This window comes from Nelusetta ayraudi, unplaced genomic scaffold (assembly GCF_046127955.1).
Source record: "Nelusetta ayraudi isolate G7.1 ecotype Tasmania unplaced genomic scaffold, CSIRO-AGI_Nayr_v1 ptg000002l, whole genome shotgun sequence".
Lineage (NCBI taxonomy): Eukaryota > Metazoa > Chordata > Actinopteri > Tetraodontiformes > Monacanthidae > Nelusetta > Nelusetta ayraudi.
In genome coordinates, this window is record NW_027466052.1 from 4552355 (window position 1) to 4579264 (window position 26910).

Sequence of the window (26910 nt, forward strand, 5' to 3'; positions counted from 1 at the left end):
TATGCACTTGATGTATTATTATTTAACCAGCATGATTTTTAGTTAAGTAAATTGCTGAACAAGGCCGGACACATTTCGGGGGGGACCGCTTTGAAACCACCCTTCCCATCCTAAAATGTTAACATTCTGAAGATACATTATGTAGAATGAAAAAAAAAAAATCCCACAATGAATTATTAAACACAACCGTTTGATCATATTTTACACGTCTGAAGAGATACTTTTTCAATAATAAATATGGATTACATGGAACACTTGATATCATCACGCCTGAAGCAATGTCTTCATGCTTCTGGGTCCAGTTGTGTGGCAACACTCTATGTTGCAACCAAACTGTGGCAACCTCTTACGTGTGAACCCTCTTGCCAATGCCAGTTAGGGTTATAACAAGCTAATATAACAATTGTTTTCAAGCTTGCATCAGTGTGATTTTTTTTTTGTTGCAACCAAAACCATTGTAATGATTATGCTGCTTCTCTTATTAGAAATGTTTACAGAAACACACCTATGTGGGGGTCACATAAGTTCAGCCATAGAATACATTTTTTTTTTTTTTACAGTGGACAAATAGAATCAACGCAACGCAACTTTCAAATTACTCATGCCACTGAAGCTGACATTTAACTGGACCACGTGTGCTCCCAGTGGCAGCAACAACACAAGCAGGGGTCTTTGATCTTCTGCTTTTACTGGTGGGGGTCATCAGGGGCTGCTGCTGGTCTTGATGAACATACCGTTCTTTTCATACACATCAATACAAATTTAAAACATCCATATCCAGTTGTCGGTCGTGCAGTTAATCAATCGAAGGGTGCCGTTGGCTTCGTGCTACCCCCTTTTAATATCACTGTGTTCATCTTTAACAAGCAGCCTTGAGACGTGCGATTTAACACTAAGAATGTGAGTGAGTGTCACAATTATGGTAAATGTCTGATTTTATCTGCCACTGAACTTAATGAACTGTCCAAACAGCAGTCTGTGGTGTCATCCTGTTTGCAGGCCTTACCATGCGACATGCATTTGAAGAGATTTGAACCTCAGCAAAGCAGTTTTGTATCAACATTTCTTCATTGTTGAAAACACATTTTAAGTTTATGCTGCACATGGAAAGGTGTAAAAAAAAAAAAAAAATACACAGAATCAATATAAACATCTAGATTTGACTTTTTGTATTATTTGAATCTTTATTCAACACATTGGCTCTTGTTCTCCAGTCCTTGCTAATGAAGATTCCATAAAGTTAAAGCTGTTGTTGCCAACTGCCTGTCTAGGGAAATTACTGAAGACCTGTCAGTGGAGCCAGTTTTCTCACCATAAATTCAGATTTTTTTTTTCTTCGTATTTATTCATACAGCAGATTATCAAAAATAAAAGCATGAGTATCTATGTCCTGCTCAAGCCATCTTGTTTACATTTCACTTTGAACTTTAAAATGATTCAGTTGGAAAAAAATAAAAATAAAGTCACCGTACTGGTTTGAAATGAAATGAATCAGAAGCACTTGTCAATACATTCTACGCTGATTGATCAATGCAGCTTTGTAAGGATGTTTTTTGTTTTTTGTTTTTATTAATTTGAAAACAGCAACTGACTTTGCAAAACCACATTTAACCTTTACATGGAATTTGGAGACACAAATACCACCTTTGCTGAGGTACGAGTGCTCAGTGTGTAAAAAAAAAAAATGAAAAAAGGAAGGAATAAGAATAAAGAAAAGGAATTCAGTCAAATAATTTCTAGTCGAATAAGAATTCCGTTCACTACACATCTGTTGTGCATTCTGTGCGTTTCTATGCAATTGTACAATTTTTGTGGATTTTATTGTACACTGATATTTTTTCCCTCAAGAAAATAAATATGCAATTTACATTAAAGTTAATGGGCATCTATAAATGACCAAAAAGGTCCCTTATATTAATATAGGGGCAAAAATAAACAAAACTCTCAAGAGAAACACCAAATAAGCCCACCAATGGGAAGAGTCTACTTCACATTACTTTACCTGAGTGGCTACACAAACTGTTAAGATGTATGCTGAAAAGGTACTGCGCGTCAAATATTACACACCTGCACCTTTAACGTCAGCAAATGCACAAAAGCAACCAGATGTGCTACCGTCTTAGCATAACCTCATGAACTTCACTGAAACAGGTCTGCTCATCCTTAAATTCCACAAAACCATTAGAAAAAACATTTCATCTGGAATATTGGCTGATTCTTCAACACCTCAGCCAGTCACAGTCGGGTATTTCTGCTCTCAGTTCCTCAAAGATGGGAAGAGAACTGAGACTGACAAACAAATTAAACCTCCAAGAGCGTGAAGCTTTAAGAGCCCGATGTGGGGATTTCAATATCGCTGAGATCGTGGCAGCGTCTACAAAATATATATATGTATATATATATATATGTAAAAAAAAAAAAAAAAAAAAACACCACAAAATGCTCAGCAAAAACTTGTTCATTCATCTTCTCTTCAAAGTGAAACCAGTCTCTCGGAGAGCGAAACGGCAGCATTTGCCTCCTCCCACGTGAAAGCTTAAGAGAATCTCAATGCCGCGACCAACGTCTCACCCTGCGGGCAGAAAGGAGTCCGCGTTCCTGCCCGACGCCTGCATGTCTGCACGGGCTTCCAGGAGCCAAGCGGCAGCTTTGTGGCTTTGCAGTCAGTCACTCGTTGACGTCCCAGATCTCGGAGAGCAGCGGAGGGAGCTTCTTGTCTTGGAGACGGAGGGCAAAAACCTGCTCCGAGTGGACGCTGCTTAGCGTACGAAGGCTCACCAGCTTCATCAGCATCCGGGGGAACATCAGGTGATCCTGAGGAGATATTTACACTCGTCTGAGATAAAACGCCCAGGTGCCTGTTTACTTTTGTGACAAGGTGCTGTATTACGACAAAAAACAAACTAAACGAACAACAACAAAAAACCCCACCAGTGCTTTGATCTGTGCCTTGACACTTTTAATAACCTATTAGAAATAGCAAAAACTTTTTTTTTTATCTTTTGCTAGCTACACTATATACACGGTGCCCCGTTTGGGATTTTTTTGTGATATCACAAAGGTCACTGTCACCTTTTCAGTGTTCATCATGACTAATTTCCTGTTTGTTTAGCAGGAAGCTAAAAGACAGCTTTTCAGCAGGAAGCTGTAAACACGGGGCTAAGTATGCAGCCTTCCGGAGATTATTTGTTTCAATAATCGTTAATGGTTACCCTTGAGGAAGAATTAAGATCAGGAAATTATTATAATATAAACCTTCAAATATTTTTTTTTTCAAAAAGTAAAAATACAAATAAAAACATTTAAAAACATGTCAAATAAGGAAAGACTACATGGCAAACTGAATGTAAATGAGAATTTAAAAAAGTTGAATGTCAGTGCAATTCATTTTTTTTCTCTTTATTATGAATATTTTGGGTTATCTGTGATTATCTAAGTTTATCAATGGTACAGGAGAGGCAGAAATACGCCTTGGGCTTCAGCCTACTCTTTTTTAGGTTACATATTGTGATCTTTAATGTTAAACCTTTACTTTTTATTTCTGCTTTGTTGCAACCAAAATAAAGTCATTCATTCATTCAAAAGTGTGAACAAACAAAATGCGACCACAGCCCTGATCCAGTGTGCTTGTTGAAACGACAGCGTCGGGTCACGCTGACCCACACGACAAATATGTGTGAAGGGCGCTTACATTTGGTCTCTTTATCATGATGTAAGAGCGCAGTGCGTCTACGTAGGGCTGCTGCAGCCTCTCCACCAGCTCGTGATCCTGCACATTTGGCCGATCTAAGGGGAAAAGCAGGAAGGGGACCGCCGTCAATCGCATGCCACCTAAATTCAGTACAAACAGTGTGCTTTATTTGTCAGGACTTTGGACCTGCAGAGAAGATGTTAATGGCGATGAGGAGGGCGTACTCTGCCTCGTCTAGATGCAGGTCATTCATTCCTTTCGAGAACTCAAAGATTGGGTTGATGAACTCAATCTGGAGCCCTGAGAAAGTCGAGAGTTGAGTGAGAACAAGAAAACAACATTTCACAGGGGGGAGGAGGGGGTGGGAGTAATATCTTTGCAGGGTTGCGACTGGAAATCAATATTCACATGCTGCAAGCGAACTGCTCTGACTCACCTGCTTTGGCGAAATCCTCCTTATTATAGCTGAAATCCTTTAGAAATGTAATGCTATCAATAGAAGGATTGTACCGCCGGGAGGTCTCCAGCAGCATAATCTGAGGAGGACAGAAATATTTCAGTCAGAGGATCATAACTTGGAGCCAATGGAGACAAACCTTTTTAAGAAATGGTTATATAAAACATTGGCATTAAAGCCTTTCACGTGGAAACTGTCAAAGATTAGCTCGGCTCCTTTTTCAGCTCTGGTCACTGTAGACATTTACAATCAAGATTAGAAGTAAAATCTTGAATTCAAATGGGCCGACTGTTTGATTCTTGACCTGACGGAGGACAAACTGATGAAATGAACACAAACCTCAATGGTGGACGTCTTCAGCAGAGCAATCTGGTCTTCCCTGGTGAGCTCCAAGAACCCAGGGAGCTGCTTGGCAAAGTCCACAATCTCCTGAACTGACATGATGGCCAGCTCGGTGAAGTGGGCGAACCGCTGCTGGCGCACCTCTCGGTTCTGCGGGTCGTGATTCTGTGGCCACGGCTGTGGGACACACACACACACACAGAGACACGTTTATGAATTGGCGAACATACACACACAATGTCCTCCGTTCGAGCGAAACAACAGTGACGCGCTCACCGTCACTTTGGGCCGCTCGAGGAAAGACCTCTTGTTGCACTGCTTCTGCATGGCCACCAGCTTCTCGATCATCTCCTGCTGCTGCGGATCCAGCGTGGCCACTTCCCGCGGCGGCGTGGCGGGGACCTCTGTGGACGTGCGGGCCGTCTCCTCCTCGTGCTGCTTCTTCTGCTTCTTCAGTCGGATCTGCTCCTCGGAGAGCACGCCTACAGGTCCAAAGAGTAGCGCAAGTTCGTTAAACCGTTAAATCCTTGTTTTTCCGAGCTCTTCCGATAAGACGGATTTTCCGATTTCTAGTTTCAAGCTTGTACAGCAGCTGGGTGACAACACTGACTCTGCCTCTTTCACGTGCTGACCTCCAACAGAGAAGTGCCTTTGGGGATTCCTCGTCCTCTAACGTGGTGGTTTGTGTAGCTGCATTTCCATTACCCCTAGAATTGCGCAAATCCTAAATATCGGCATAAAAAAAATGGTAATGGAAACACCCAAACTTCCAAAAACCTCTCAAATATCGCTAAAAGGCTTTGAGGTGATTTTTCAGACGTGTCGATATAGAAACATATCGCAAAAGTGTCATGGAAACACTTTTTCGCGTTTACCCGTCCCTGGATGTGACGTTCAGGATCACGTGACCAGTTCACTTCAGGTGAAAATGGCACGTTATGTTTGGACGGGGGAGGAGACGGAATATTTTTTTTTACAAGCAATCAAAGAGAAAAATATAACAGCCATTCTTGACAGCAAACAAACGTAAACAAACCAACGCAACCAACGTAATTCTCGTCAAATCTCACGGGACGAGGTTTTACAAGAATTACAGCTTATGCGCTTTGCACCGTTCAATGGAAACACCTGCAAATCGTAATTGTACTTCGTCGAAATTTTAGAAATAGTGCTTTTATTTTGTGAAAAGCTGTTAACGGAAACGCAGCACTCACACAAATAAGAAGACCGGCAAGGAGGCAGCTGGCAGCTTTTCACTTTTAAGCTTTTTGTCATGTGAATTTGTGAGATAAAACCAGACAATTGAGGAAACATCCCATCTGGCGCGCCAGGATGTAGTCTAAATATTCACTTTTCAAGACACAGCACCCTCACACATAATTTCCTTGTTCAACCTGGCGCTCGGCCAGCCCCGTCAAGTGGAAAAACTGCAAACAAATTCCAAAGAAGCAGCTCTCAGATTCACTTCCTTCAAATCCATCCTATCCATTTTCAACACCAGCTTCTTCCTATCCCAGCTGGGGCAAAGTCGACAGTTCATTAGAGACAAATAGAGACAAACAACCATTCACACTGATGGACACACACACCTATGAACAATTGAGAGTTTCCAATTCACGTCACACGCAGGTTTTTGGAGTGTGTGAGGAAGCCGGAGAACCCGGAGAGAACCCACGCATATACAGGGAGAACATGCAAACTCCACCCAGAAAGGCCCCAGGCCCGGAATCGAACCTGCAACCTTCTTGCTGTGAGGCGGCAGCGCTAACCACTGCGCCGCCGTGTCGCTATTCCTTCAAATTAAAGGTTTTAAATGTAGCCAGGCAGCAGATCAGAAACAAGACATTCATCAGCGCAGTCCACACTGGAATTATTTACAGGTCTAAATGTTCCATGGTCCAATTACCGCACGTGCACACAAACACACACAGACACAGACACACACACACACACACACACACACACAGACACAGACACAGACACAGACACAGACACACACACACACACAGACACAGACACAGACACACACACACACACTTACACTGCTCGAGCATGCCCGCCTCTCGGCACTTGCGCAGCCGGCACTGCTGGCATTTGCGCCGCATGTACAAGTCCATCTCGCAGTGGCCGTTGTTCTTGCAGGCGTACTGGGCGCTTTTGATGACGCTGCGTCGGAAGAAGCCCTTGCAGCCCTCACAGCTCAGCACGTTGTAGTGGAAGCCGGAGGCCTTGTCGCCGCACACGCTGCACACCTCGTTGCCGAGCATCTTGGGGGCGGGACCCTTCTTTCTCTTCACCGGCTGGCCGTCTGCATGCGCAAAGGAAAAAGGGCGACAATGAATTTGTGTCAAGGATTCACTCTGTGCTGCCGGGTTAAATGTGTGCGCAGGAAAACACCTACACCACAATGTGGAACAATAGTGGTGCCCAGGGCACTGGGATAAATGTTTATTTCCATCTGTGGCCCCCTCAATTATATCTGTAATTTTCACTCTCCACAGTTGATATTTGTGGCAGCTTTTGCCATTGCATTCAGCTTTTTTCCATATCCCTTACGACTATACCGATTACAACTTTCTTTTAAATGTCAACATTGATTGAATTTTAGTTTTTCCTGAAAGGCTTGTTTTTTGATTAATTAAATATTTCCAGATTAACCCAACAATCCTCAAATGTAAAAAACCTGTGACATTTGACAAAGTGCAAACTCATTCAAGAAATAAACTAACCACACAACAAAGCCACCTAAAAATTAATCTTTTGTACACACACACGCACTGCTGAACTTACTTACTTTGACTTTTCAGTCTCTTAAAATACTCAATGTCAAAATAGCTTACATTTACAAGCCACATCAGGGCTGTACGCTTACTTTTTGGAGAGGCAGCACTTGTGCTAGCAAGTTAAGAATTTTAGTAGCACAAAGAAAAATATAGTAGCACACCTAGGGTTGACAGTCAGTTAACATGTTTATTGTGAAATTGATTTGAACCAGGAAATGTAGTTCTTAAATAGTTGAAATGAGATGGATGGATAGCATACACGTAGAACTACAACTGCCGTGGAGCAGTTTTACCGACAACAGATGGTTATTTGTCAAAGTAGGTCAAAAGTAACGCTAGCTTTCCCACTTCATGATCATGTTCATGATGCCTGCATGATGCCTGCAAGTGGATAAATATTGGATGACAGGATGATTTTTATTTGCAAATGTGACGAAAACTGTCGCACTGTGCAGTCCTGCATACGGGAAATTTCCACTCTATTTTGTGGCATGATATAAAATAATGAGAGACACAATTGCTGAAACTGATACACAAACACTGCTCTTCTGTTACACTTTCTGAAAAACAGATTTCAAGGAGCGGTCTGCTGGCTATTCCAGGATGGAAATGAGTTGAACGGCGGTCAGGTTGGCAAGCGGAGGAAATACAGGTTTAACTTGTCCAGGGAAGTTGCCGCACTACTTCCTTTACGCGCACTCATCGCACACAAAATAAGAGCCACACGGAATGAAAGGCAGACAGATACTTGCACATGACGTCTTGCTGCAGCTGAACATGGAACTCTGTCACCTGTGTTTTTCAATGTTTAAACGCTGATGATGCAACTGATGAGTTTATTGTCTTTTGTCCCTCCTCTCATCTCTCGGAAAAACAACTCGAGAGGAAAACCATCCTGCGCTTCCAGCTAAACGGCTACGGACACTCCCACCACGCTGGACATGCCCACTGACGAGTCCCTGCATACGCAGAGCTGGGAATGATTGACGGAATTTTACAGCGTTGATACAGTGTTTTTAAGGCAAGTGATTTTTCCAATGGACGACTCCTCTTTTAATCTAAACCCAGTTCAAAGGATAATGATGTCTTCAATGTGAATGATGATGCCGGGTAAACTGGAGGTATAGTGACAGGGAACAAGTCATTTCAGTGTAAGCGCACAGCTGCAGCAGTTACGGATACAACAATAAAGGAACTGCTCACTATTATTTGCACACGTGAAACTTGCCTTATACTTGGACACATAACTGATTTTTGAATGACTGCCGGAGGTCTCACTGTACAACCATGCATGTTCAATCCCAGCCTCCTGCGGAGCAGCCGTGCAGGATTAACTATCCAGGACTGTGCCTCCTGCAAGAATGCTCGTTGATGCTTTGCTGTGCATCACATGTCACTAACATGTGGGAAGTATCAGTCAAGTCACAAAGTGCAATTGGTGACATCACAAAGGGCTGATTTTCCAGAGTAGTGTTTTTTGTTTTGTTTTGTTTTTTTTGCACCAGCTTGCTTGAGAAGTGGAGGGTGGACTTTCCCCTCTCACTTTTCTCATGTAAACTGACTGGACAGAGATGTGGGAAACCACACAAGTGCAAAAGGGGAAAGCTGTGGTTTGATTTACTTTCACGGTGCCAGACTAAGGAAAGCAAAACTTTCTGCCACCGCCACCACTCACATCACATGTGCCGTGTTTTGTTGACAAATGAAGCCTCTGTCATAGGCCGGCATTATCTTCCTGCTCAGAAGTCAGAAAATCTTGCGGTTAACGAATCCTATTCAACTGTTTTTTTTCTCTCACCTATGCTGGCGGACGTGTCGCCAGCGGCCGGGTCCGACTTGATGTCGCTCGGCTCCACCGGCATCTCTGTCAGCGAGGGGCTGTTGTGAGGCGGGACGGGGAGGTCAGCCAGCGACAGGAGCGCATTGGGCTTCACTCTGGAGCCCCTGTCGCCCTCCTCAACCATGCAGTCCAGCTGCAGTTTAGAGGCGTCTCCAAACACCTTGGTATCATCTGGGAGGGGGGGGGGGGGAGACGTTCAACGCGAGAGGCAGCGACGGCGTCCACGACAAGCACGACAAATCAAGAGGAGATGGGAAACAACTGAAACTTACATCAACTTTTTATAGATGTAAAAATGTTGATGACGTTTCAAAATTGACTGATTTTAAAAGTTCTTCCGGTCCAGCTGACCACACTGGAGTCAGCGACTTACCATGACCAACATCTGGGATATCAGTCGCCGACAGCGTGGACATCTTCTGTACAGCAGCTTGTCATAACGGAAAGACAACGTGGACCTACGCAATAAAAAGAAAACAAAGCACAGAATGAAGTCAACACCTTTCTTGAAAATAGGAAAAAAAAAAAAAATTCCATCCAGCCTTTGAAGTAAAGCAGACTGACACCAAGGTCTACTTCACCATCATACTCAAACCCCGTCATGTGGGTTGTGTTTTTAAAAATAGCCCTGCGGCTGTAATTGCATCAGTATCACAGCCAATATGGTCATAGAACAGAAAGGGAATCACTTCCTCTAAATATCAAAAATACCATAGGCGCACTCTGACCTAAAAGCGCGTGTAAAGGGTGGTGTGTGACTGCTGAAGCAGAACTGAAAGTTTGTCATGGGCTACATGCTGATGCACTTCAGGAAACTGACTCAGCATACACACGCATGATTTCCAGCTATTCTTAACCGGCCGGTAAGAAGGAGATGTTGCTTTTTAAAGGCGTAAGCTCTCCAGTTCCAGCTGTGAAAAACCATTGAGGAAAAAACAGAGTGAACATGTGAAGTTAATCATTACACATGAGGGTTAAAAAGCCAGGTTGTTCTATATGAACAATACAAGAGGCTACTTGTTGAAGAGCAGCCACACTGCATATGGTCGACTAAAACAATCAACGTTGCCACACTATAATGATCATCTATTAAGGTTGTTTAAGGGAGGTGCTGGCTGACCTTTTGCACTGTGGTTGGTGGTTTTACAGCAGCTTGGTAATTAGTATCTAGTGCCTGCAGTGGATTAGATAACTGGACTGGAATGTGGGTTACTGGTACTGCCACAGCCGCATCTAGCTAGTGTAGAATTTAAATTTTGAGATTTGGTTCTTTTCGTACAGAGTTGCTTTCATAAAAACATTGATTGATTTGACAGTTCGGTTAGGATTAGCCAGACGATGGCCACTAAAACTAGAACCAATCTTAATAATAGGTAGTCTGTATATAAATGTAATGGACATGCTTATGTGGAATACAAACATTCTACTCTTGTTTTTTGCAACAAACAGTTGCATAAAAAGTGATTAAATGTAGAGTCGCCGGTTGAACCCTTTCCATCTCAGCGGTTGTTATTAAAATTATTATGTTCAAAATCTCAGGTAGGTCTGTGTCTCTGAGAGAGGATGTGACCTTTTCAATAAGACTGAGCTGCTTGATGGTTGTGCCGTTCATCTAATGTCAACCAGTGTGTAGGTGTAAACACAGCTGGTACTACCCAGGTATTTGTGATCTCTCTCCTTCAAAAAACTGGGTATAGGGACCATTATTGACTAATACGTAATTCAAAACAATACATGAAAGTTTAATCTCCTATTGGGAGAAGAAGTCAGACAATCATGAGAAATGTCGCAAAAAAGCTGTGTGGCAGCCTAAACCCTTATCACTCAACTATAGAAGCAGCAAACGGATGCAAAGGTGGGGCTTTACTGAATAAACTGAAGAGAATTGAGTGCTGATGTCTCGACAATGAGAAGAATGACAAATACACCCTTTGATTTTAACTTATATGACAAATCTACATATATATGAAACTATCTTTAAAGCATTTTTGACAAACTTATGACTAATGAAACAATGTATGTATTAATAAAAATTAAAAAAAACAATTGCTGAAGCTCACGCAAGGTTAAAACACAGCATTTTACCATAACTCCCCTTTGCCTGAACAGCCTCTATAACGGTGTGATAGCCGGCGGCTTGAGCCTGACCTCACCTCTGAAGTTGATGTCTTATTTATCGCTGATCCATCGTCTCGGTCCGAGTCCACAGCCGCAGTCTCAGTCTATCAACACGTGGCCGCTCTGACGCGAGGACTCGCTCGCCGGTCAAAGCCTGGCAGTGGCTCGTTCAACAGAAGTTTAATGACTCCAGAGCGTCTTCAGAAGAGCAAGTCGGAAAGACGAGTTCCTCTCTACAGTGCCCAATGGAAGGGAGAGGGAAACCAGAGAGAGAGGGAGGAGAGAGTGAGGGAGTGAGTGAGTGAGTGAGTGAGGGAGAGAGGGAAAACACAAGAGGTTACTATCGGTCATACGCCTGCCTTTCAATTCCCCACAGGGCCGCCACACTCCACACTTTCCCCCTTCGCACATTCAAGCAGTGCTCAACAGTGACCCGATCGCACTCATTTCTTTTTTTCTACATGCAACACATTTCACTGCCTAAATTTCACTGGGTGGAGGGTGTTTCTGCTTATAGTCACATTTTCGCACCATCGACAGGCTTCAAGTGGCGCTCAGTCTCATGGCAGCCACCAGGAAAAGGGGCAGAATCAACCCGGAGGTCACGTGGGATACTGAGACCTCGCACATTGAGAAATCGCAAATCAATAGGCTGAATGTTATAACGTTGCCGCAGCGGACGTCACCTGTGTGAGTTTGTTTAACCCGTGTTGCAACACACTAGGAAGCCTGTCCATAAACACAACACGTCCGCTTAACCACCGCATCAGCGTTTTATTGGGTGAATTCATATTCTCCCACAGTAAAACCATCCCAGTCAACTAGTATCATCCGCGGTCAAGTCCAAGGTCCCTTTACATTTTATCAGTCGGCCACCTTTGCCCATGTTTTCCCACAGATTCCTTTAAAATAAAGAGCCACAAACAAACAAACAAAAAAAAAAATCAATGCTTCCCTGAATCAAATCAAAATGATTATCCTGGATTAGTCTGCATAACTACAGATTTAAACCACTTATGTCACACAAGTCAGTGAACCCAACGTCTGTTTTCCTCCACCATAACCAGACTCCCCACAGTGACACAGAACACCTGGGACAAACAGAACTCCAACTGGTGTTTAATTGGACGTGTGGAAGTGAGAGGCTAAAATGTTTAAGAAGAATTTGCAAAACCTGATACGATTCAAATACCTAACGGAGCCCAATTTGAAAATATAGTTTCCATGCAACGTTGCTTCTTCTCTAATACTTAAGAATATTTTTATTTATTTATCTATTTTTAAAAAGAAGAATTAGAAGGAATAGAAGGATTGTGTGGTGCTTTTTGACCAGTGGAAGAGAAAACTGGTCCACAATGTACACATGTGCAATCATGGACACTGGTACGACATGAACATCATGAGGCATTGACCTTTGCACGGGTCGTGCCCGAAGATGCTCAATGAGAGAGTTGTGTTCATGCACGTCCTCAAATTGGTAACCAGAGCACTGTGTGCAGTCCAGACGAGTGGGAAATGCTCATTTCTCTGAATCACAGGACGCCGACAAATGCAAGTGTCTCCGGTGAGGCGAAAAACAGACTTCCACACTCAGCAACAAGCCGTGTGAAAGCCGAGAGTCAGGCCTTTCAGGGGCTGCGAACTCTTTGAAGAGACAATGGTTCCCACCGACACGGTGGCGCAAGAGGAGACACAATTCAGTGACTTGGGTGAGCCACCCAGATGATTTCACTTCTTCCCACCATAGACTCAAGAGCAAAGCTTGGGTGGAGCTGCGCTGGGAACTTTGTGGTGGTCATCAACTCGAATGAAAAGGCAAGTCAACCGGAAGTGACAGCAGGTGCCTCAGAGATCCACACACTGCACAGCTGAGCAGGCAGCCCAGAGTAAAAACCACCTGTGAGGGGTTCACCGGAGTTGTTTAGAGTTTCGTTTACAAAACAAACATAATAACGGCTCTGTTCAGACCAAGAAGCGAGAGCTCCCACTCGGGCATCATTTTTCATTGTCGGGCCAAAGTAGCTGCTGTTCGATTAGCACTGGTGATTTGGCTAAGTCGCTGTCTAACTAACGCTCGGTCGGTGTCGTTTCGCAACCTCACGTTACGTAAACGTCTCAAAGACCAAGGCACAACTTTACGACACGTCTGTCGAGCAACAGTGTTGTTGACAGTTGATGCTCCTGCTCGCTGTTTTCATTCCACACTCGCTAACGTTAGCCAAGTAAGTTAATTTTAACTGGCCAAGTGAGGAGGCAAACAGCCACACTGACAACGGGCTAGAGTACACGTTTATAACGACTTGTAACAAGCAAATGTGCCTCAGATACGAAGAACACCCCCACAACTGACTGGATAGTCGTTAAATGCTTTTGAAGAACGGTCGCCACTCGGCGAGATTAGCTTCCAAGTCGATCCAAACAAGGCCAATATCGTAGACGTTAGCTCAACACCCCCGCACACGAGAACTACTGCCTTGAAACAAGTTCGACACAGCTAGCTTTCGAGACAACTTCAAACGGCGGACTCGGAAAACACTACAAACATCAGGGGTGTGGAGTATAACTTGCCGGGGTCTTGACGGGGTTTCAGCCTCTTTTTTTCGCCCGGTGTGGGGTACTACGTCCACCCTAACAAGCAGTGCTAGCGCCGTTAGCTCACTCGACTAGCCAACGGCACAATTACATCATATGATCCAGCCAAAGAGTGTACAGATGCAGCCGAGAGGAGCCTCCCGTTCCACGGCCTCCTGTGTCATGACATGGGCGTGCACAACAGCAAGTCTCCAGGGTCAAAAATACAAATTGGCGTTTAGGTATTATCAGCATTTTTAAGAAACATAGACACATCGGCTGAAGAGACCTAAGTGATAATTCTACACTGCAAATCAAAGTGAAAGAAGAAAAAAATGGCAGCAAGGGGATGCACGGCTCAAAAGTTTAGGAACAGCTGTTTTTGGCATCGTTTAACTCATTAATTCATTCATTCATCTTCTCTACCCGCTTATTCCTATTCAGGGTCACGGGGGTCTGCTGGAGCCTATCCCAGCTGTCTTAGGGCGAAGGCCGGGTGACACCCAGGACAAGTCGTTTAACTCAAATAAAAGTAAAAAGCATTTAGACCATTATAATAAAAAAAAAAGGCTCCAGGCTGCAAAACCTTAGTAGTAGTAGTTTATGCGCCACAATGTGGGAATACCTGTTCTAAAATAAGAGCCGTATTAAGTTTAACCTTTGGCTACTTTACACAACCAGTGAGGTTGTGTAAATATATAGTTTGTAGTTGTTATTAACATATTTCACTGGAGCCTTTCACATCAAGACTCCTCCTCTTCCATTTTATGAATTCTGGTAGAAAGGTTATATTCAACATAGTATTGAAAACTGAGGTTTGTGCTACGTTTACATGTTGGCCTAACTTGAAATAATTTCCTTTGAGGACAATTTAGACAGATACATAAATTAAGAGAACATAGGAAGACATACAACACTAGAAACAAACCAAAAAGCTGATTATTTCAATTGCCAAAAACCTGAGTGGTTTACCTTAAACTGCCGCTAGGGGCCAGAGTCATCTGTGGCAAAACAGGACATTCAAGCGGATGTGATTTTCCGCCGTCGAAGAAGACCACCTGGACGTTCGTGTTGTGTGCTTCAATTTTAAAGGAACGAGAATGCCTGTTATTTGTGCAGCAATAGGGTGCAACAATAAGTTTGTCAAGGGATCGGAAATCAGATTTTACAGGTATGTTTTGATGGTGTTCAGGTTTTAGCGGCGGGATCATCCAAACCAGTCGTTAGCTTTAGCTGTTGTTGACACGCATAGAGATATTAGTTGCTTGTCATGGAAGGAAAATTAAAATCTAAAACACATTGTGTGATGTAAACATAAATATTTGTATCTCTCTGTTTCGCCTAAAATTGGACAAATCAACAAAGAAAAGCTGATTTGGACGATGTCGCATTATCGAAGCTAAACTATCCATATAACTCCTGAATTAGCCATAACGAGCTTCCTGTTGTAAACAATTACGATTTTGTAATTTGTAGCAGTGTTTTAGGCCCTTGATGAGTTGTGTGTTGAAGCTTCGGAAGTTTTCTGGACAGATGACCGGCTTCACCATGCAATCCACGTCCTCTCTTGCCATTCAGGTTCCCTCTCAGCAAGCCCCAACTTTCAAGCAAATGGGTGCAAAGCCTGGGCATGAAAAACTTTGTCCCCACCAGCAACACGTGCCTCTGCTCGGAACACTTCAGGCCAGAGTGCTTCAGGGACTACAACGGCAAACAGTTTCTGAGGGAGGATGCAGTACCCACCCTCTTGACCAATGGCAATGATTCGTTAAAGGTAGGGTGTCACACTATCAGTTTTTTTTTTTTTTTGTATTATTACCATAATTATTATTATTTTTACAGTTTGCCTTTTGCCACATCGAGGAAAATAATGAATGACTTTATGTTCTCCAGATTGAACTGCGCAAAAGAGTGGTGTTGCCAAAAGAGACCCCCGTAGCGAATAGGATGGGAGCACAGCCGGAACCCGACAGAGCAAGAGATGCTGTAAATATCCGGAGGGAGAAACGAGGAGGAATGAGGGTGAGTTTTTTTTTTTTTTTTTCTCACCGTTGCCACGACTGCCATGACGTTGCCATGACGTTCCCAATTATTATCATCATTATACAGTCTCGCTTTTGTTATTTTATCCCAGGGTGGACGAGGAGGCCGTGGAGGAAAACAGCCGTCTGACAGGTGAGACAGTGTGCGCCTGAATTTTAAGGTCCCTCTTAATTTACACTTCCTTATTTTTCATCCTAAACTCCGGTGGAGAAGCCACACACGATAAATGATCCAAAGACTTCTCTTGCGTAGCAGAAAATCTCCATCAGTCTTGGTGCCGTCACTAAACTGGTGGAGGTATCGGTGCCCTTTGTGACATCACAAAGGCTTCATTCAACCAATACAGGTGCGGGGGGCGGCAGCATGGAGAAAATTAGAGAGGCAACATTTCTAGCGGCTCTTCATGCTGTGGTGATGAAGATGAGATGAACTACAAAATGACATATTGAGTTAATGATGGGTGGAGTTGTTTTTTTAAAAAAAAAAAAATATATATATATATATAAATAAATAAAAAGCATCAGCCTTATAACTACCATTGAAGTCAATGAATGTGCAAGCACACAAACACAAATGCATTTTATCCAGAATAAAAAAGTTTCTGATCTTCTCCCGGTCAGACAAACGGCGACCGGCGTGAAGAGCCGAGTGTATGACGGCGAAGGCCGACTGCTCGTCAACAACAAGGACATGTGTGACTGTCTGGACGTGGACTGCATGGGCTGCTTCTACCCCTGTCCCCGGTGCTGCTCGCGCAAGTGTGGCGTGGAGTGTCGCTGCGACAGGAAGTGGCTCTACGAGCAGGTGGAGGTGGAGGGCGGAGAGATCATCCGGAACAAGTTCGCTGTTTAGGTTGGCCGCAGCGCTTAGGTGTGTGTGCGCGTGTGCGTGCGTGTGCATGTGTGCGTTCTGCTGAGTCAGTCGCTTGGACCATTCAGTTGTAAATTGTGAAGCCTTTTCTCCATAATGTAACTGATGTTTATCAGTTGTTTTTTTAAGCTCCTGCCTGTGGTAGAATAAAACACATTAATAAATTCTGCTTGACGGTTTTGCATTTTTTTTTGTTTGTGGTTGTAATTTTGTTTAATATACAGTCAAAAGATAAGCTGCTGAAGAGTTTTTCAGGTTTAATATCTCAACTAAGAAGTTGAATTATGGAACAATGATCAAGAGTTGAGACAGATTAGTTGTTCGCTCAATTCATTTACATTCTGAATTTCTTTGAAGTTTGTTGAAAATGGATTTCTAAACACCTTGAAGGTGCAGCTTGGACACATCCTCAGTGATGGACCCAGGGGTCATAGGGTGTTTCGGGTCCTTGGTCGTCAGACACCCTCACCTGGCAACCCAACCGGGGGTGATGAGCCACTCTCTCTGCAAGCCTCAACCATCTGGAGGTATTTGGCCTTCTTCCTTTCATGGGCCTCCTCCATCCGGTCTTCCCAGGGCACTGTTAGTTCCAGCTGCACAACTTGCTTTGTTGAGTCAGACGTTCAGACCAGGTCAGGCCTCAGTGACGTCCTTGTGAATTGCTGAAATACCTACCAATATTTCATAGTCAGAAATAGTGTCAGTGTCTTGTTGAAGCCTCAGCACACCTCTGCATGTCTGAGGATAAAGAATTATGAAGATAATAAACCCTTCAAGATAGGTGTCATCTATCAAGACGCTCAACATCCTTCAGTTTAACGCATGGCCGACGGCATATCTAATAAGTATATTCTCATTCTCAAGTTAGCCCACTACTTAACTCTCACAATATTCTATATATTTGCGTAATACTAGCTGTGCTTCATTCAAGAAATCTTACGACTTTATCTCGCAATTTTATCATCCACCCCCAGATTCACAACTCAATCTATTTGCACATCAGCAACAAATTATCATCAGTGTCGTGGCCATGAAACACTGTTGTAATTCATCACTCCATCCATCACCTGTCGTCGGAGGAGCTGGCTGACAAACGGTTGGCTGCTGTGCTGCTCTTAGATTTGGTCGAGCTGGTGTGAAATTTATATGACTCATCGTGTTCCCATTTTTCGGGGGAAAAAAAGAAGCTTTTTTCAGGCACTGCTTTATCCTCATGATAAATCACACCTACTTAAATGTCTTTTTCTTTGGGCTCTTTGTATTCGAGATGTAACACTGGGGTTTAGAACACTGGCAAAATGAAAGTGGAATTAAAGACAAATGGAAAGATTTTCACTTAGCAAAGCCTTCAAAGGCTGTGACACAAGTATCAACCTAATAGGAAGCTGCAGCAGCAGCACAGCAACAGATCTAATCTCTCAGTGACGCCTTTTTCAGTAGATTGATTGATTCCCCAGATTGAACTGTGCAAAAAAGAATGCTGGAACCGAAAGAGGCCAACGTAGCGAGCATGATGGGAGAACAGCTGGAACCGTACGGAGCAAGTGAGGGTGGGAACATCCGCAGAGTCAGTGAGACCGAGAGTGCTGAGGGTGAGGTTTTTCTCTAAGTTCACGACTGTTGGCAGAAGACATCAAGCTTTGGGGTCAACTGTGGTTTTCTGCTTTCTCTTGATCCCCATGAATCATTTTCGTAAAAAAAAAAAAAAAAAACTGGCTGTGTGTGCGATGATTTCACATGATAATTTAAGGATCAATTTACCTCAACTGGGCAGACGAGAAGGCTGTAGCGGAAACCAGCAGTCTGACAGGGGAGAGACAGCGTGCACCTGAATCTTAAGGTCCCTCTGATGCTCATTTCCAAAAGCCTCTCTTGCTTGACAGAAGACCTGCACTAGAAGGTATGAAGGATGGCCCGGTCTCAGCTGCGGTCGAGAGCCAATAGCTAAAAGAGGTCATAATATTCTTTGAAAAAGAATGAGCAATAACAATTTTTCACCAGAAAGTAGAAGTAGAAACAGCTGCAGTAATAGTGAGTAATTGTGCGTGGGCAACTGGCCTGATGAAAATTGGAGAACACAGATGTGGTTTATACAGAATAAAATAAATGAATACTCGAAGAGATTTAAAGTTACACACACATACAAAAAAGACACAAAAAACCTACCAAACCTCCTCATTAACGGCTGTTTATGATCTTCTCCCATTCAGACAGACGGCGACAGTGAAGAGCCGAGCGTATGACAGCGGAGGCCGACTGCGCCGCAACAACAAGGACGTGTGACTGTCTGGATATGGACTGCATGGGCTGCTTCTACTCTGGTGTGGCTCACGCAAGTGTGGAGTGGAGTGTCGCTGCTAAAGGGAAGTGGCTCTACGAGCAGGTGGAGGTGGAGGGCAGAGAGAGCATCCAGAACAAGTTTAATGGCTTTTAATTGGCTACTGTGTGTTTGTGTTTCTGAAAAGAATATATATATTTTTTTACAAAATTATGTTTTTCAGTTACATGATGTTACAATGATGCGTATTGCAAGAAGCACATTTTCTGTTGCGTAATTGTAATCTGCAGTTTGTCTGCAGTTAAGATAAAATAAGATTCAAATTGATATCATTACAGAGTATCAAGTTTTTGTCCAAATAATTCATTCCACTCTCAATGGGATGGTGGGTTATCATCTCGATTCTATCATCTCGACCCCAGACTACTTTTCACGTCCCATCTTCAGAAAGGGATGTCAAATTTAATTGCGGAAACACAATCTGGTTTCCTTAAAGGGGGATCACTTCACAAAGATATTAGATAGGTAATGGATATTATTGAATTCAGAGACCAAACAGAAGATGATGGATTTCTTTTCTTTCCAGACTATTTCAACTCAGTGGAGCACCATTTATTCTCTTGGTACTAAAACATTGTGCCGTTGGAACTAAATTAAAACATGTAGTTAAATGATTATGCCAAAAATGTTAGCAGCTGTGTCAAGGTACCAAATGGTACCATCTCTTGCTTTAAGATCAAGGTCCCATTTCACCTAATTTAATCAGTGCGGGGACATAATCTTTAACGATGTACCTCAAAAACTTTGAAGATATGAAAAGACTGAATGCATTAGGCCCAAATATATTAAAGACAAAACATCAAATTCCAACCACTAATATAGTGGTTGGAATTACAGGCACGCTAGCACTTGACTTAAATGCAATGCCACTGTTGTTGTGTACAGAAGAGCTGTGAAGTCATTGCCAGCAAATGTGCACTGACTGTGCGTGGTCTGTATTTTGGGCTCCTAAATATTTCTGGAAAGTCTAGAAAAAAGAAAGAAACTTCATGACGTAGGACCGTACACACGCTGCGTTTCTTCTCCCTAAGTGGTGACCAAATTAAGGGCGTTATTAACGCGTTAACTCAACGCCGCTTTATCGCCGACAATTTTTTTATCGCGTGATTAACGCACATGGTGCTTTTTGAACCTTTGGCCGCTCCGTAGATTGTGGAAACGGGAAATGAATTGACTCACAGCACACAGTCACACGCTTGCAGCCGGCTTGTAAACACAACAACAACAAAAAAAGAAAAAGACACAGAGCGTAGATGAGCACTAGGAAGAACTAACATGGATAAGACGTCAATTGTAAATGGAAAGTTCCATTTCAAAACCCTGCCAGATGGCAGTCTTGACAGGACAGAAGTGATATGCATTTACTGTAACGAGCGCTTCCATTCGGCGCCCATGTTAATCAACAATCCGCGAGGCTCCTCTCGCGGATCGCGCCATGCTTTTAACGTAGTTCACTGGACGTGAAAGCGAAGCGCCGAGCGCTTCCATTCGGCGCCCACGTTAATCAATGTGGTGGTTCACACTAGACGCGAACAGGCGCGCGGCTCGCGCCATGCAGTTGTCGTTTGCTCTGCTCTATTTTGTGCGCGAGCCGCGAGCGATCCTCGTCATCAGGAAGTCGAGAAAATCCGGTGAATTTTCAAAATAAAAACCGAATGACAAATTCGATCATATTTGTATGTTATATTTGTCAGTACATTGTATCAGAGTGCGAGAGAGATTAAACAAATACACACACACACACACACACACACACACACACACACACGAGGAAGACTTGATCAAAATACGTCTGTTTGATCCTAGAGATGCCGGTCAGTGATCATTATGAAAGGTCTTGAGATGGACACCTGAGTGCGTGTTTCTATTTACACACACACACACGCACAACATTTTTTTTTTTACCCTATGCATCTTTTGTTTTGTTAGTAGTACTTTTCATTGCTCCAACACAAATAAACATGCTGCATTTGCATAAAGCAAGTATTTGCCTACTCCCATGTTGATATGATTATTTAAAAAATGGAAAATCAGTTTACGGCGCAGATAAAAAAAATATGTGATTCTTTTGCGATTAATCGTGAGATAACTATGGAAAATCATGCGATTAATCGGATTAATTTTTTTAATCGACTGACAGCTCTAGACCAAATATATCAGTCCTGCACAACCAAATTGCACTGGGTGTGATCTGAAAGCACCCTCTGTGAGTAATGCGAGGCCTCGCACCAGCGGCACAGACGTGGCTGTAGATGCTCGGTCTCGGTCCACATGATTCCATTTGCGAACATAAAGCAGCCCAGTTGCTGTGGGAATGAATAGATTAGTGGTGTCCACAGCTCGGAAAATTATTGAATGTCTCCGGCCTAAAATCCCATTTAAGCAGTGGCAAATTTTATGAAACTGTGTCCTCTCTCACCAAAAGGTGCAAGAGTGTGGTTTCACGTTGTCAACGAAACAAAAATAGCACTTTGGGCTGCAGCTGCGTGATAAATTCCCTTCCCACCCTGACTTTGTGTTGAGACAACATAAAAGATTCACAGCCTAAAAAAACAAACTACTGCCTCGCTGCGTTCGTTCCCTCCCTGCGGCGGAGGGTCACGCTCGGCTATAAACTTGATAAAGCGCCTATCTGCATATTGGCTGAGGCAGCCGTTAGTGTGAGGAGAGCACCGACCTCCAGGGAGGGGAAAAAAAACAACAGAACAAGCTGCTATCAAAGGACACAAGCAACCTGAGACAACGGAGGCTGGCTATCAGCATTGTGTGTGTGTGTGTGTGTGTGTGTGTGTGTGTGTGTGTTCACTCATTTATATGGTGGAAAGCGTGATCAACAGCAAAAAAAAAAAAAAAAAAAAAAACGCTTTTGAAATACATTCGCCAGCAGGGGGAGCCACTGAGCTGGCGCGGGTCTCATACCTGTATTTGACCACGCGGGATAAATAACCTCGTAACAGATTAGACAATCACAGAAGCCCAAATTGACCGGATCTTAAATAGTGATATGGAAAATATTTAAAATTTGTTCATTAATCAACAAAAAAAAAAAATACTATTAGCTGCCATTACATTTATGTTTTATTATTGTGATTAAAGTGACGGGTAATCCAAATTTGAGGTGAGGCTCACTGCAGATCAAATTAGTTTCTGAGCTCCTACACATCAGATTTCTTTGGCTTCTTTGTATCTCATCTCAGAATAACAAAAATTAACTCAAGGTCTGCACCCGTCAAATATGGACCCCCGTCATTATCAGCTTTTATTAGCTGCCACAATAAATACGACAGAGCTAGTAAAGATTGATTTCTGGCTTTGGCACTAATTAATTCCATTTAGCAGGATGGATGGTTATCATGTCTTCAGGCCGTTACTCAGCTCTGGGACGAGTTTGTCCCCTTCCAGTGCCTTTTATTTTCTGCATTTATTTTTAGAAGACTATCTCCACCTTCCGGAGATTCCATCCCGTCACATCTAACCTCCCCTCCGACTGACGGAGGTGTGCCTATGGGCGGGTAGATTAAAATAGATCAAACCACTGTGAGCGACACAAGTGGGACCTCCAGGCCTTTAGGCCACCATGCTCTCGAATGCGCAAGTAATTCCAGACCAAGGCTTCAGATTAGAGGCAAAAGTATTTTGTCTACTGCAGGAGTAACAATTATGAAATATACCAGCCCACGATTCTGCCCTCAACGCCTAAAAGACCAAAGAACCAATCAATTAATGCAAGGACAAATAGACTCAAACACAGTTTTTATCTGACTGTAATAACCCTCAGTGCTCCATTAAACATTGTGCAATATAATCTAAATGTGCAATGGATCTATGCAATGACAGAAAGTATGTCTGTTGAATGTTCATATGCTGTTTTTTATGCAATGACTGGGCCTGTGTGACTACATGTGCGTGCGCGGTTCTGCCTGCTGTATACCTAGAACAAGTTACTTTTAAACAACTTTATAAAAAAAGAAAAAAGAAAAAAAGAAAGTTGAAATGTGACCAATTACAAGTCAACTTAAAGTAAGAGGATGGATTTTTAGGGTGTTTTTTCTCTTCTCTAATGTAAAAATTGGTCACATTGGACGCTCTACATTATTTAAGGGTTAAATGTGTTCCTTACACACATTCTTCATTGTGAAATTTGGGTTCACAGGAAAAATCGCAGCTTATCAATTAATCATCAATCGATCAATAAGGTAAGTAAACCGATAGCTAATAATTTGCATGGCTAGCCAGCACCTAACTCATACTTCTATTATTTTATAGGCTCAATGAATGATGCACTGACCGGAGAGCAGTTTAAACACCGGCGACAATGACGATAAAGACCTATTCCAAATATTCTGCAGCCAAAACACGGGACGCTTGCATTGAAGCCCGTTACTACTAGTGTTGCTAATAATGAAAGACGAAAACACAGAGACGTCAGCAGCGGCAGTTCACAAACGTATAATTCAGTGACACAGTGCGTTGACACGTGAATGCAGAGGAGATGAGAGGCTCCTCTAGGAGGGCAGGCAGCTGGGGACCTCGCCGTGGAAGCGGCCGCAGTACGAGTTCTGCGAGTTGCAGGTGGTGCACGTGCAGCTCTTGGCCACCGGGTAGCTGACAGCCACGGGGCAGCCTTTGATGTGCGTCACCTCAATGGTCCAGTCGCCGTTACACACCCTCTGCTCGGGGAGGTCCCCGTAGCCCCTGTACACAGGATCCTGACACAGACACCCACGTCAATGCAGTGCAGACACCACCACCACCACCACCGCCACCACTTTCAATTGCGAACTGCTTCCTTTACTCTTTACCTTTTGGTAGCACTGTCCCTCACATATCGTGGTGAAGACCTGCTCGGTGCTCCCGCAGCTCTCCACGAACATGCTGATGTTGGTTGGACGACAGCCGAAGATGCAGCCCTGCCCCGCCCCCGCCAGCGCCAGCACTGCTGCCATGACGACCAGCTGCATCCTCTGCTGGGTGCAGTACCTGACACCTGCCACAAGAGGGGGCCAGGTGGCGGAAGAAAGTGAGGAGTGCTGGGAGGCTGCCTGGTGTTAAAACTACAAAACAAAACAAAACAAAACAAAAAATCAGATTTATTTCCAGTGAGTACGTCTTAAAATGTGTAAAACCTAGAAATTGAGAGAGGAAGCAGTTGTCGTTAGATTTACACCCAAGATTGACACTAGTAAATATAATGGGAACTTTTTGACTTACTTGCACAAAACTCAACATTTCCTCTCCAAAGTACATCATTTCGATACACTTAAATAATACTGCTGTTCAGAACATTGGCGAAATAAAGGGGAATTAAGGATAGCTGGGACAATTTACACTTGCTCTGTACATGTTTTAAATTACCATTTCGCTGACAGGAAAGCCATGAAGATTATATTCTGGGAGAGAATTAGGAAGTCTTCAAAGGCTGTGACGCAACCGCTCTAATTTCTAAGAAAGAAGCTCCGGCAGCACAGAAATCGAGCTAATCTTCCAGTCGCAGCTTTCCAGCAGCAGTTTTGCGCGATTTGCATAAATCCCAGGCGGAGGTCCTACCTGTAGAGCCTCGTTGCCGCTTTGAACCTGGTGTCTTCCGTCACTCTCTGAACATCTGTAAGCTGCAGCACTCCACCCGTGTGCCGACCCCCTCCGCTTCTTAAATACTGCTGCTGGCTGGCGGATACTTTTAATCTCCTAAACCCTGTTTGGGGCCCGTTCTATTTTTTCCCCACCTGTTTGGACTTGGGACAAATCCTCCCGTGGGAGTGGGAGCGGAGCGGGGCTCTTCTTGTTTTTTTTGCAGCGGGGGAGGAGCGAGATCCGTATCGGCAGAAAATCTTGTTTGGACTGCATGCATGAGTGGAAGGAAAAGCGGGATGGAAAATGGACAGAGAAGCGACAGGGGGATCAGGGGCCAATTTAAAATGTTCCTTCTTCATTACGTGCAGCGACTCATTATCTTGGCAGGCAGGTGGGCCGGCAGATTGCACAGTTTGCTGCAGTGAGCTGGCAGTTGCACCCACCACTCGTCACGCACTCTGTAGAATGTACAGCAGCAGCGGCCACGCTTCATCCAGCTGCGGCCCTCCTGCCTCTCCTCGGCGGCCACCAGAGACTCGGGCTCAGGCTCACAATCTGACTAGCAAGGACTTTTATAGAGTGTCACCCTGAGGTTCTAGCTCCTGTGGAAAACCTCGGCTGAAATACATCACCGCTGGGGTGTATTCTGCCCCTAATGAACACAAGTCACCGGCTGATAAATGTTGCATTCGCACCATTAGTCACTGTCAGAATTGTCTAGCGTTTTCTTTCTTTCTTTCTTTCTTGCTTTCTTTCTTTTTCCAACATGTGCATCTGTACTGAAATTGGGGTGATTGTGAACAAGGCTGCACCCCCTGCCCAGGCAAAGTTGAAGCTGATACTAACAGACTCTATAAAAACTTCCAAGGGCAGCCAAATTAGTGGGAGGCTGATTTATGGTTGCACAAAATACAGAGTTCACAGATAGAGACGCTGCAAAATCCCAATCCACACTCCCGTTCTAGGAGGCTGCGCCTTCAAAGAGGGGAGGGGGTGAGCCAACGCATCCAAGGGTTAGGCAAGAGACTCATGTAGTCGCACAGCTGGCGCAGCCAGTTCTCGAAAAAGCCGTCCATCGGAGATCAATTTGAAAGTGACGGACAAAATGACGGCTGCGATGATTTTCTGGCTCAATTGGCCGTGTAAAGGATTTCTCGTGAAAGTGTGCGTAAAACATCGTCTAGCCGTACGCGTCGCAGACGTCGTAGATTTGAGCTACGGTTCGTTGGCTCTCAGCAAAGTCCCGTCGTAATTCTTCACGCCAACGTTTTTAAAATACGGCTGTAAGGGGCCTGGTGGCAGCAGTGAGCCCGGGTTCTGTTTGGCGGCTGCACTGGATGTTTCTGTGTGATGTAGGTTTTGGGTATGTGTACCTCACTCTGCCCGGCTCTTTACCCTTTTCAATTTTTAGCTCCGCTCTCATTCCATTTTCTGTTCCTTTGACTTTGACTTAAATATCTTATGAGCTCATGATTCAGAGCCTGCATAACTTTTCAGGGGCTGCAGCTTGGACGGCACAGGGAACGCTAACGCGAGCAATCCCAGAGCAAACAGCAATAATGTCCGTACTTCATTTTTTTTTTTTACGTGACAATCAATTTGGCTTTACATCTATGATGCAGTCAGTAGTCACTCTTTTAACTGACACATGAAAACTGGACCGAACCAAACATTTGGTTCCATTTCTGTCTTTTCTAAACAGTGTCTGCAGTGGCTACAGTTCAATTCTAGAGTTACATGAGATGCAACCAAGGGCCACAAAGGAATACAGGAAGTGACTGCCAGTCATCCAATGCTAAAGAGACTAGCCGTGGATGCTGCTGTAGAGCTGCACAACATTCCTCCACTTTACTCCAAACTTGGCAAAAGCCGAAACTTGACTTGCGCTGTCGGGTTGGTGACTTCTAGCGTGATCCCGCGCACCGAGTAGAAGATTGAAGTTGATGCTTCCTTCTTCGGCTGCCAGTAAAAGCTCATCCAAATACCTCCCTTGTTGTTCATCTGAACTCCTCTTTTACCGATCATGTGGACCCGTGGCCAGACGGATTTGTGAAACTGATTTAGGAAACCTTCCAACTGGCACATCACACACGCACGCACTAAAGTCTGACATTTTTTTCCAAAAAATAATCTAGTCAGAAAGAAATTCCAGTCATGACCCAGTGTTGTTGGGATTACTCCATGAAAGTAATCCAACTGCTGTTTCCTGATAAATTCTTGAAAAGAAAAAAAATCGAATTACTTCTTTAACTACTTTGTTTCATAAGTTATCAATAATAAATCACT

At 43.7% G+C, this 26910-nt stretch overlaps 3 protein-coding genes and 1 long non-coding RNA gene across 4 annotated transcripts; 1 reads left to right on the forward strand and 3 right to left on the reverse strand.

Annotated features, from left to right (window-relative positions):
* Positions 1-2414: 2414 nt before the first annotated feature.
* Positions 2415-13967, reverse strand: nr1h3 (nuclear receptor subfamily 1, group H, member 3). Its single transcript, XM_076018557.1, has 11 exons — positions 13800-13967; positions 11267-11464; positions 9487-9571; positions 9072-9284; positions 6532-6798; positions 4767-4972; positions 4488-4667; positions 4128-4227; positions 3878-3991; positions 3692-3786; positions 2415-2814 (listed from the first exon to the last, which is right to left on the reverse strand). The coding sequence occupies exons 3-11, from the start codon at positions 9527-9529 to the stop codon at positions 2668-2670; spliced, it is 1365 nt and encodes a 454-aa protein (XP_075874672.1). The 5' UTR covers positions 9530-9571; positions 11267-11464; positions 13800-13967; the 3' UTR covers positions 2415-2667.
* Positions 13968-14789: 822 nt separating this feature from the next.
* On the forward strand, positions 14790-16880 carry arl14ep (ADP-ribosylation factor-like 14 effector protein). Its single transcript, XM_076018582.1, has 5 exons — positions 14790-14973; positions 15381-15576; positions 15696-15824; positions 15937-15977; positions 16466-16880. Exons 1-5 carry the CDS (start codon positions 14903-14905, stop codon positions 16695-16697), a joined length of 669 nt encoding a protein of 222 aa, XP_075874697.1. The 5' UTR covers positions 14790-14902; the 3' UTR covers positions 16698-16880.
* A 211-nt stretch (positions 16881-17091) lies between these two features.
* Positions 17092-19162, reverse strand: LOC142887780 (uncharacterized). The gene is made up of 3 exons (XR_012926595.1): positions 18882-19162; positions 18477-18603; positions 17092-17386 (listed from the first exon to the last, which is right to left on the reverse strand). It is a non-coding gene; the product is annotated as an uncharacterized LOC142887780 (long non-coding RNA).
* Positions 19163-23486: 4324 nt separating this feature from the next.
* On the reverse strand, positions 23487-26791 carry LOC142883662 (gonadotropin subunit beta-1-like). The gene is made up of 3 exons (XM_076018717.1): positions 24601-26791; positions 23856-24107; positions 23487-23762 (listed from the first exon to the last, which is right to left on the reverse strand). The coding sequence occupies exons 2-3, from the start codon at positions 24012-24014 to the stop codon at positions 23559-23561; spliced, it is 363 nt and encodes a 120-aa protein (XP_075874832.1). The 5' UTR covers positions 24015-24107; positions 24601-26791; the 3' UTR covers positions 23487-23558.
* Between the last annotated feature and the right edge of the window lie 119 nt (positions 26792-26910).